Source organism: Poromitra crassiceps (assembly GCF_964638095.1).
Source record: "Poromitra crassiceps genome assembly, chromosome: 12".
Classification (NCBI taxonomy): domain Eukaryota; kingdom Metazoa; phylum Chordata; class Actinopteri; order Beryciformes; family Melamphaidae; genus Poromitra; species Poromitra crassiceps.
In genome coordinates this window covers 42,936,429-42,948,867 of record NC_139632.1, presented here as the reverse complement: position 1 = coordinate 42,948,867, position 12,439 = coordinate 42,936,429, and the positions used below count along the sequence as shown (strand labels likewise).

At 44.2% G+C, this 12,439-nt stretch overlaps 1 protein-coding gene across 1 annotated transcript; it reads right to left on the bottom strand.

Moving 5' to 3' along the window:
- Nucleotides 1-590: 590 nt before the first annotated feature.
- LOC310786001 (uncharacterized protein) lies at nucleotides 591-11,486 on the bottom strand. Its single transcript, XM_083647188.1, has 4 exons — nucleotides 11,437-11,486; nucleotides 6,621-7,022; nucleotides 4,693-4,856; nucleotides 591-927 (listed from the first exon to the last, which is right to left on the bottom strand). Exons 1-4 carry the CDS (start codon nucleotides 11,483-11,485, stop codon nucleotides 883-885), a joined length of 660 nt encoding a protein of 219 aa, XP_083503314.1. The 5' UTR covers nucleotide 11,486; the 3' UTR covers nucleotides 591-882.
- Between the last annotated feature and the right edge of the window lie 953 nt (nucleotides 11,487-12,439).

Sequence of the window (12,439 nt, the reverse complement as noted above, 5' to 3'; positions counted from 1 at the left end):
CCCTGCATGTTTGGCAGGGTCAGGTTAATTAGACTACCCTGCATGTTTGGCAGGGTCAGGTTAATTAGACTACCCTGCATGTTTGGCAGGGTCAGGTTAATTGGACTACCCTGCATGTTTGGCAGGGTCAGGTTAATTAGACTACCCTGCATGTTTGGCAGGGTCAGGTTAATTAGACTACCCTGCATGTTTGGCAGGGTCAGGTTAATTAGACTACCCTGCATGTTTGGCAGGGTCAGGTTAATTAGACTACCCTGCATGTTTGGCAGGGCCAGGTTAATTAGACTACCCTGCATGTTTGGCAGGGTCAGGTTAATTAGACTACCCTGCATGTGGCAGGGTCAGGTTAATTAGACTACCCTGCATGTTTGGCAGGGTCAGGTTAATTAGACTACCCTGCATGTTTGGCAGGGTCAGGTTAATTAGACTACCCTGCATGTTTGGCAGGGTCAGGTTAATTAGACTACCCTGCATGTTTGGCAGGGCCAGGTTAATTAGACTACCCTGCATGTTTGGCAGGGTCAGGTTAATTAGACTACCCTGCATGTTTGGCAGGGCCAGGTTAATTAGACTACCCTGCATGCTGAAAAATGAGGAAAAAGGGGTACCCAGTGTGTTAAAAAGTGACGCCAAGGGTTCCTGACCAAATGTCAGTATTTGGCCAGGTGGAGTGAGAGCAGGTGGAGTGAGAGCAGGTGGAGTGAGAGCAGGTGGAGTGAGAGCAGGTGGAGTGAGAGCAGGTGGAGTGAGAGCAGGTGGAGTGAGAGCAGGTGGAGTGAGAGCGGGTTGCTTTTTGAGAAACACCAGAGTCCTCCTCACAAAACCAAACATGAAACATTCCTGCTGGACATCTTGTCTTGCTGTTGGATGAATTCTTCGCTCTTATTTTGAGTGACGGGCGAACGGAGACTCTTCATTCATGTTGCCCTGGAGAAATGAAAACAAACAGCAGACATTTTTAACAGAAACATCTGGTGTGTATTGGCATTCAAATGTCAGCTTGGTTAATATTAAGTTAGCCTACACAAACACATACATTAAGTTCGGCCAAGCGAGCGCGCCTCTTTCCGCATAGAAACAATGAGAGCGCCATGGCAAGCACGCACACAATTGAGGGAGAGGATATTCGCTCCCCTCTCGAATATAAATCAACACATATTCTTCTAATATCGATCCCAGCCCCCTGAATCGAATTGTATCAAAATGGCATCATGGCATCATATCATGGCAGATTTTGTGATATCGGCAAATATCGCATTGTTGTCCAATGAATCAATATAATATCATATCGTGATGAAACTTGTGATTCCCAATCCCACACCTTCATCAAGGCAAAGGGCGGCTACTTTAAATAATCTAAAATATAAGATCGTCTGATTTGTTTAACACCTTTTTTTGGACATTGCATTCCATTTGTGTTATTAGCATACCTATGGTTATTACATAGTTTTGATGTCTATGTAAAAAGTTAAAATAAAGAAAAATGCATGTGTCCAAACTTTTGATTGGTAGTGTATATAATACGAATTGTGCGTTTGATTCTGTTAGGAAGCTCAACTGGTGGAACTAATTAGAATTTAATTTCAAAACACTGCTGTACATGCAATCTACATATTACTTGCTCATCGTCACTTGTTCATCCCATGGTACTTGCTGTTTTTGTCAGTTTTGGACACATTATATGTCGTTTGGCGTCTACTCATTCTTATGAATCCATGGATGCCCATAACCTTGCAAGGCAGCTGGATTCTCGCAAAGTCACGAGACACATGAGTGTCTCATGTCATGAGTCACATGACAAATCCATCTCGCCACGATCCCATCTATTGGTTTGAATCCGAACCACCAGTGGTTCGCACCAATCAGCGTCCTGTGAGGCAGCTACGGGCGGGCTTTAGGTGTGGCACCAGTGAGAAGGGAGCCCGTGATAAACGTGATAGACTAACGGCCGGGACACACATCTTGCGTCTGCTGTGCGTCTGCGTGGTGTCTGCGTGGCGTTACCTGTTGATTTTCATTTCGGCGCCCATGTTAACAGGTTACAGCAGCCACACCACCGGCATCAGACGCGCGTGTCTTGCGAGGCGTGAGACGCGCGTCATCTAGAGAATAGAAGCGACGCCTATTTTTTCTGCTTACCGCGCGCGTGTCTCTAGCGTGTCTACACAAATAGACACAAATAGACATTAAAATGATAGTTTACAGGGGCAACCACAGCCAATCAAGGCTCGTTTTGATTTGAGACAGGAGGATGAGCGGAGCTCACAGCTGCAGTTCTCCTGCCCTCTGAAAACCACATAGGCTACAACGTGGCTTCGTTCCTCCCCTCCCCACCACACACACACAGACAGACACACACACACACACACACACACACACAAATCATACTGCCTCGATTCTGAAGTGAGCCCAAGCGATCTTCAGTTAAAATCATCATTGTATTGTTTATAGCAAATTTAATAAAAGGTAAACTCTATAGGAAGAGAGTTGGCAGACAGACAGCAGCGCGCAGCAGCCACGCTGCCTGTGTGGATGCCGCAGCCAGCACGCCACGCACACGCACTAGGTAGGTACACGCAAGATGTGTGTCCCGGCCGTAATGGTTCATCCAATCACCTGCCAGGTATATTTTGAAAGTGCATCCCCTTTGAAACGGTTTCCCCAAGCGACTCATCTGGCATCGTCAGGTGAGTATGCCCACACACAGTATATATATTCCCTCCAATCCATCACCCTGTACTAAAAGCAATTTCCAGCAGCCGCGGCCACATGGCAATAAAGATTTAAAGCTGGGTGATAAGTTTAGTGTAGTAATATTCCATAGTGTGTTTTATTATTTTATTATCATTTTATTATCTCATAGTGACTAGGCGTGGTTTTTTCTAAGTGATATCTCCTGTTGGACTTTCAGCTGCTAAAGAGCTTTGACACTAACCTTTGAACAAAAGCTAGACTCCAACACACTGTTCAGGAATAAATAACTAATGACCAGTGTTGGGGGGTAACTCATTACAAAAGTAACATATTACATGTAATATATTTCTTTTAGCAGTAACTCAGTAATATAACTTATTACTTATAGGATTTAAGTAATATTATACCAGTTACTTTGTCAAGTAACTCAAGTTACAAATTGAGTTACATTTTATAAAATCAAAGCACATATTTAAAAAAGATACAATCATTTCCTAATCAAGGAAATGCAAATAACCACTGTAGATGACAATAACAAAGGAAAATAATAACATTTAGAATGTTGGATTGTTTACACTGACTTCAAGGCGGTTGAAATTATTTTTCAGGATGGTTCCGGGGCGGCGATGTCATTCTGCTGCTGCTGTTGTTTTGGTGAAAGTAATGCAAAAGTAGTGTAATAAGTAACGAGTTACTCTACACAGAAAGTAATATTGTAAAGTAACGTATTACTTTCAAATGAAAGTAACTATTAATATGTAGTATATTACATTTTGAAAGTAACTTGCCCAACACTGCTAATGACAGATGGACAAACTACTGATGATGGAGAAGCTTTCATTTCAGAGGGAAGTGCTTGGTCATGGATTGTTCCACCACACGCTGACCCCATTTCTCACATTCACACACTCCAATCCAGTCTGCTTTCCTGTTTACATCAACACAGCAAGCAGCACACATCACTGCAGCGAGCTGGGTGCGGAGGAGGAGAGGGGCGAGTTTTGTTAAACCTGCATTATTTATAATGGCCAGCAGGGGGGCTACTCCACTTGCTGCAAAAATAAGTCTGATTGCATTGAAGGCAATGACTTCTCACTTGACTTAGGACCTCAGTAAACACTTTCCAAATGAGTTTATGGGCTCAATTGCTAGTTTCAAGTCTTCTTCAATGCAGCATGTCGATGTTCATTTTGTAAATGATGGTCCCATTTAGAGTAAAACAGATGATAACGTATACTATGCTTTGGGGCGTACAGTAGGCATATATTTGGGTAGGGACGGTAGTGAGTCCCTAGCAATAATCAAGGCACTGAATTGTTTTTGTTGTTGACAATTAATGTTGTTTTGTCCATCCAGCTTTGGGGCCTGATTAGTCTCGCTGGCCAGCCGCCCCTCCCTTCCGTGAGAGGAGTCTGGCTGCACGGAAACAAGCTGCTGGCATAAGCCCTCCCCTGCTCTACAGCTGCTCTCCCATTGGAGGCGTCGATTTCAGACGCTGCCGGATTTCCGCTCGCCGCTTAAGAAGCTCTGTCATTGGCTCCGACCATGTCAATCAGAGCGGCTTCCGCTCCCTCCTCCCTGTGTGTCACTGTAAATAGTCCCCTGCCGACGCAGTGAAAACAACAACGCTAACTAGTTAGCAAGCGAACGGCAGAAACCTACACGCTAGCTCGCTGCTACATGCTGAAAATGGCAAGTTGGATTGTTGGAAACTATTTTCCAAGGGCACTGCCACTAAGCGCCCGCCAGCGAGACTAGGGTGTGATTGACAGATGGCCTGTCCAGTGATCACGCAGCTCACCGATCATGGAACAATAGCAGGCGGCGCTGCGGCTCTCCTCGTCAAATATGGTCACTTCTGGCTCCAACAAAAACATGGCGACGGTCAAAATGGCACACTCGAGACTTCAAAACAGGAGTCCACAAAACCAATGGGTGACTCCATTGATGTAGGCCCTAGCCTATATCGCACCCTTTCGGCTCATGTAGTAAACTCACCATCGGCAGGTCATCTTCAAGCCGCTCAAAGTTGGACCGCCGTGATCGGACACACTTTATAGTGGTCACCACCAGCATCAGGCCGACGACGATGCAGAAGATGCAGAGGACGACGACGAGGCCGGGGTTCGACACCACATCTTTACCTCCATCATGCGGAAGAGCTGGAGGAGACAGACAGAAAACACAGACAAGAAAACAGTTTGATTCCCTCTTAAAACATCAAAACAACACAACAAAATGGATCAACTCCATAGAGAGGCAAAGTGAACGTCATTTCCTGCTTCAGCACTGTACCAGAGATTTTCTTTCGCAATTTATTTTCCCATAGACATTTCATAAAATGCCTATAAAATAGTTTTACTTGGTCAAACCAAACGGTTCAGCTATATATAGAATCGGGAGAGACCATAGAACATTTCACTATATGCCCATTTAACACAATGAATAATATTTTATACCATTTATATATTTTATACTTTTATATCAACAAACAAAAAGCAAATAAGATAATAAAGATATGATTTCACAATTTTATTTCTGAGCTCTTCCAGACATTTAAATGAAAAACAATCTATTCTTTTTACTAAAAATAAAAAAAAATAGACCTGTTCACTATAAAGTGCTACATTTCAAGTTCAAGTTTATTTGTCATATGTATAAATACAATGAAATGCTCTTATGCTCTTTTTTAAATCAGAGCCCATGATGACCTTTCAATTATGAACATAAGCCATGCACATCTATGCTTCATCACCTTGGATTTACAAGACATATCTTAAACATGATACTGTATGCATCAATGTTCACTTTGCATCGATACGATATCATTGATCAATGTAATGATACTCCGATTTAGATTGATGTATCGTCACACCCCTACTAACTACCCAGTTCTTCTTCTGTTGATTCTAAACCAACCGGAAACGTAAAATGCATCACTTCCAGTGTGGCAGAGGATCCCCCCCCCCCCCCAGGGAAGAGTTACCAGACACCAGCTGTTTAGAACCGACCGTGGAAATGGTTTTTGTTGTGTTTTTTTAAATGTGCTTTTCGAGAGGTAGGCTACATTCTGCAAAATTCAGTTCTTGTTTTGTGATTCAGAATGTAAATAAGCTTAAAGTCCCTGGAAACCAAAATCCACAAAAACGTTCTAACTATGTTATTTAGGGTCTTATGTTAGTAATTGTGTGCCTCCGAAATTATTATACATTACTTTCAACCCAAAGCCTTAAAATCAACACTTTTCTACAAGATTCTACAAGGTACTTCCTCATTGAAGAGAGCAGTGCGCGAGGTGCCCAAATGCAAAATCTTATGACGTCATAAGCTCTATATAACCTTTGTACACGCGCAACAACTCGCCCTTCTTCTTTTGTCCGTTCTTTGCCCCCTCAGCGCTCGCTCAGTGTCTGTCTGTCTGTCTGTCTCCCTCCCACTCTGTGTGCTGTGTCGAGCGCTATGCTGCTCTCGCTCTCTCTCTCTCTCTCTCCGGACTAGTGAGAGAGAGCATGCAGCATAGCGCTGGACACACAGCACACAGAGTGGGAGGGAGACAGAAGCGCTGAGCAGAGATCTCTTCCTCAGTACGCTATGCGCGGAGCAACGCACGAACACACACACACACACACACACACACACACTCTTTCTCTCGGAGGTCTCCTCCGAGAGAGAGAGAGAAATTTCCCTGCTGCAGACGGGACACGCCCACACAGTCCGCGGGAGAAAATACACTCTAAAAACTAATTGATTCTCATGACTTTTGCCATGACTGTCAAACCTAAATTTATAGACTTTGCGTTGTTCATCATCGTTCAAATTTGGCTGGTGGCTTATTAACATAGGGTCCTGTGATGTGATGAACTCAAAATGCTAAATAATAAAGAAATATTTCTGGTTTCCAGGGACTTTAAAGAACTAGTACAAACCTGCGCTGGTGGCGTTCACGGTGGCGGCGGCTGTCCCTGAAGTGGATGGCGGTGTTGACGCATGGGAAGTCGTGGTCTGGTTAGTCACCGCTGCGGCAGAGGAAGTGCTGGCCCGGGTCTCTGCCGAAGCAGTGGACGGACGGGGGGAAGCAGTGGACGGACGGGGGGAAGCAGTGGACGGACGGGGGGAAGCAGTGGACGGACGGGGGGAAGCAGTGGACGGACGGGGGGAACCGGGAGATGTCGGGGCCGAAGAGCTTTTCTCAGAGGCAGCGGTAGAGGTGACAGGGTGTGGTGACCCACTGGTTTCCGGCGTCAATGAAGTCAAGGTGCTTATCTTTGGAACAGTGGGATGTGTGGTCGATGCCTGCCTGGTTGCAGAGGAAGTGATGGTAGTTTGGCCTACAGAGGAACAAACAAACAGCAGGTTCAACTGTGAGAGCAGCAAGAAGCAACGCCTTACCAAGATGTGAGGCTGCTGCAGAGGATTCAGTGGGTTTTGCAGTTTGCCGTTATCAATACTGACATTTTTAGATCCAAGTCGCTGATAGCTGACATTTTGTGCTGATACGCCAAAAAGTACACAAATTCACTGTTTTCTCACAGGGTTTTCTTCTCATGAGCGTGGGAAATCCACTGAAGCAGCAGTCCCATCATGGGACACCAAAACTCTGAAACCATACTGATGAGATTCTCTGGGAGACATTACTGCCCTTAGATCAAGAACAACTGCTGCTGCTGCAGCTACCACTGCTACTAAATAATAATAATAATAAAACTACATTAGTGAACTATTAAGTGAATACCGTACATAAAATGCGGAAAGAAAACACGTCTGTTATTCTCTATCTGTGGTCAGGAGGTGGATGACACCGAGTGATATCTGATGTTAGCAGCAGTATAGACTCTTTTCACAGCCACCATTTTGTGTCTAAAAGGCAGGAAGTTTCACAGGTGCACCAAAACCTTAATTAGGGTGTCCAACTTCCAGTCCATTTAGGTGTTCCAGTGCTGGGGCCCTAATTAGTGAGTTGGTTGCACCTGCGTTTCCCCTGCCTTTTAGACACAAAATGGCAGCTGTGAAAAGGGCTAATTGGCCTGATATGAGTCTAAGCCTTCTGCTGATATCGCAGGCTAACCTAACCTGACGCTGCCAGATACAGTAGATGGGTTTGCTTCACATTCTGTTTCATAACTCAACACCGCCCCCTCTGGCAGAGTCGGGTTAAGGCTAACCGCCAGCGTTGGTTATTCCTGAGATCAATCTGCATGTTATGTTGTTTGTCTGCGTTTAAAAGTCTTGGCGAGGTTTCAGAGAACACTGTTGACTCTCTCTGCAGACTTGAAATGAAACAGATGAGGGATATTATTCTTGTCAGCTTATGATTGATGTTTGCCAGCGACCAGACGGCACAGCGGCTTCACCTCAGGAGCTCAACTCAGCGGTTAACGATCAAATATTGACTTCAAGTTCCACCCAGACATGACCTTTACATTTACTTTAACTTGTCATGCCATGCCATGTGTTTGCATACGCTATAATCCCTGTGGGGAAATGTATCCTCTACAATTGACCCATCCTGTACTAGGTCAACTAGGACCAAATGCATAAACCATGTGTACACACGAAAAGTGTGCTTTTTTTTTAATAGCTTGGGACATAATATGATAAGGCATACCAATCAAATAAACTGCTAATTTAAGACTACTTATTTAATTTAAGGGGCCGGCCTTGGGCCTGAAATTCTGAAACCGTCGGGCTCACCTCGGGCTCGGGCGGGGACCAGTGGGCAAGCCCACCCCCTTTCCCAGGAAGATGCGGAAGTCTTTATTTAAGCTGCAATTCCTTGAATGGCCACTTGGGCTCGGGGGCAGCAGTAGGCAGATCTCCCCATGTTAAAATGCCCGACTTTGTAACAGGATTAAACATCTTTCCAGTGAGGGGCGAAACACGGTTTTGGTCTATATAGCTCATTTCACCTTTTAACACGTTCACTGCCAACGACGTATTACTCCGTCAAAAAAAATCCAACGGTTGACTGCCACTGACGTATTACTCCGTCAAAAAAAATGTTTTTTTTTTTTTGACCATGGGATGTGCATCTAACCCTTTTACATCTCTTATATAATTATTGGAGCCACCGAACGTTTACAACCCATTCCACCGACCCACTAAGTGGCGACAGTGCTCTCCTGACTAGAGGAAGGCAAGCAAAAAGCAGCCATTCTCATGAAAATGGATGGGGGAAAACGCTTTCGTTTTCGCGCTGATTGCTGGCGATGCGGGATTGCAAATTTGCATAATAGATTACAGGTGGAACACACTTTGAAACACGCAGCATAAATATGACCAGAATCGCAAAAGCTTCATCAAAGCTCTCAACCAAAACTCCAAGAAGCGAGCGAGTCCATCCAGACTTCCTCAAACAGCGGCCGCGCAGACAGGCAGCAGCAGCAGCAAAGCAGTGAGACTGGTGACAAGCTTGTGACGGCCGCTGCAGCCAAGAAGAACGCCCACGGAGGGAGGAGTTGGAAGCAGAGGGGGGTTTCCTGCTGTTATGGAGGAAATTACTGTTCAAAACTATTGTTTAGATGTCTGACGTCTTACTGATGCCAAAAATGAATGGTTAAAGTGACTGTTCTATCGAATTTCACAAAAAGCCGTTTATCTCTGAATAATTTTTCTGATGCTGAAACCATGCTGTATTCAACTGCTAATGCTTACATAACTACTAACTCTACAAACTAACTCTTTTAGACAGAGAAAGCACACATTATATTAGTTCTTTTGAGATATTGTGTGTTCACAAAATCTTAGCAGAAAAGAATCCTCGGGTCTTGAAAGATGAGCCACAATCCTCAAAAAACCCCTCTGGCAGAAGCTAACTACAGTAAAAAAAAAAACGTCTGGTAGTGAATGTGTTAATAACAACTGTAGGGGGGGTACATTTTTATATAACTCGCCCGTTTGGAGTAAAATAGTAAATAGATGATAGAAAAGGGGGTGATTGACAGGTCGCCTATCCAGTGATCGCGCAGCTTGCTGATCACGGACCAATAGTACTCGTAGTACAGCAAAACTAGTGACTCAATCTTTAGTCTTATCCCGCCTAGACTACTGCCCAACAGTATGGTCCAGTGCCTCTAAACACGACCTGGCCAAACTCCAGCTGGCCCAGAACAGGGCGGCACGCCTCACTCTCCGCTGCTCTATGAGGAGCAGTGTAGAGGGGATGCATGCCGCACTGTCATGAATCAAAGTGGAACAAAGAATAGCATGCAGCTTGGTAACCTTTCTGTTTAACATCTGGAACACTGGGAAACCACAGGGCTTACATTCACAACTGTACCCCACTAAGAGTAGACATGGCTATACTACAAGACAGGCAGTAGATGCTCAATTCACTCTACCTCTACCAAAAACCAATGCTCTGAAAAGGACGGTAATGTATAGAGCAGTTGCGTATTGGAATAATCTACCTAGTAATATAACGGTGGCAAGTAACAAATTTTTGTTTAAGAAAAAGTTAAAACATGCAGTGATGAATAATGTGATAACTTTGGGTTATTAATTACTGTACACATATGTTGAATTGTATTGTATTGTACTGCAATATGCTATGTTGTATTATATAACACTACACTGTACTAATTCATGAACTTCTAAAAATGTTTGATTTGTAATAGAGTGAGCTGATTCACTCTCTTTTTGTCTTTGTTGTTATAATTATCAGCAATGTTACTGTATTATGTTTTTATGTTATGTGTTTGGACCCCAGGAAGAGTAGTCTCACCTTGGTGCAGACTAATGGGGATCCACAATAAACAATAAACAATAGCAGGCGGAGCTGCGGCTCTGGGAAACTCCCATCTCATGTGAGGTGCGGAAGGACTCAACCCATTCCCTCTCACTCTGCTGACGAAAAATCAAGATGGTGACCGCCAGCGTTTGAACTCCGCCAGGGAGAAGAAATTGAATGGGATAGCTACGTCCATATTATTTAGGTCTATGACGTGAACATGTAGGGCTCAGGCCGGGCTAGGGCCTAGATTTGAGGCCTGTGCACAGCTCTAATGTAAGTGTGAATTTGAGTGACATTTTATTTAGAGCTTTTTTGGGCGTACACAGATTTCTACTCCTAAACATCCACAGAGTGTTATACATTTGGGGCCCCAGTTCTTTTGCCAGCGCCTTGGTCAGAGGCACTGACAGGAGTAAGCTATTAACCCTTAACATGTCTTTGACAGTGGGAGGAAACCCACACTGACACGGGGAGAACATGCAAAGCCCAAACGGACCGGGGTTCAAACCTAGGACCTTCTTGCTGTGAGGCAACAGTGCTAACCACTGAGCCACTGATACATAGTAAAATAGCTATTGATATATCACAGCAGTTAACATCTAATAACTCTTTATAGTGTCATTACCTGAGCTATAGTATACTGTTTGCATTTGGAAAATAACCAGGTGAAGATTGTTAGAAAAAGACTTCAAAATTACATGCATCTGTGTAAATACAAATTTAGTACTGTACTGGATTTTACAACTTCCATTCTAGCCCCAGATTTAGTCAACATTCAGTTCCAGGTATGACATCACCCTGTATAGAATATGTTCCTGTATTTTAAACAAATAAATTGCAGTCAGTTTCCTCAGACGAAGCTGCATCTGCCACTTGTGGCGGGGAAGCTTCCTGTTTGCATAACTTTGCATCTCAGCTTCAGGACTTTGACACGTAGTTTAGGCACATCTCTGAGCCAACGAATGAATAAACACGTTTTTTCCATCTGAAAAATGTTAAAAACGTCCACTCACCCTGACAGGCCGAGACCACAAGCATCGATATCAGCACCGTGAGGCGCATCGCTGCAGGCATGTTGGCTCAGGAAGGAAAAGAGCCGGTGGTCATAACGACAGCACGCACGCACACACACACACACACACACACACCCTTGACAGCAGGATGTAGTCTACCTGCGTTGGCTGGAGAGGTGTGCTCTGAGCATTTTGGTTGGTGCATATCAAAAGCCTGAAGCTGGTGACTCAGTGTTTGAACAAGGCGCTGGTATTTGCTCGGCTGCTTCCCTGCTGCTGGTTTGGCTCAGTGCAGCCTCTGAGCTTGTTCAGGCACCACACAAGGTTTGGTTTCTAAACAGCAAACAGCTCAAATACATCCACTAACTCAGTGGTTCGCAAACGTGCGGTGGTCCCGCCGGGCTGGTTCTCCTCCATAAATGCAGCAGTCAAATCATCTTTGACAAAAACATCTCAAACATTAATTTGAATTGCACTAATCATAGGCAAGAAAACAATTTTTACTCAATTGCAAAGACAGAAGTAAACTATCAACCACTGGCTCAACCTGCAAAATGGACCCCTCAAACCTAAAGAAGCTCACTTCAAACGTTAAGGACAATATCACCCCCATTCTGTAACACCTGGTCCTCATTCCTGCATTTCATTCAGTCGATTCCTCTCTCTCTCTCCACCCCTCAGATTTCAACAACCCTCAATATATTCCAAATGTGCATGCTCAATATTACCCATCATGCACTCACCATTTGTCATGTCTTTTATGCTTCTCAACATGTGGTCCGGGGACCATCATCGGTCCTTGAGGGGGTTCCAGGGTTTCACCTGCAAACCCATGAATTGCTAAACTTAGGCATCATTTCATTCACAAGAAGTGAACTCAAGAGAATGCAGAAGAATGACTGCTTTGATGACCATAGTTTCTCGGTTATCTCTCTACCTGCAATACAGATAAGATAGTCAGGGACTTACCAGACATTTAAATCATACCTGACAATAAAGAATA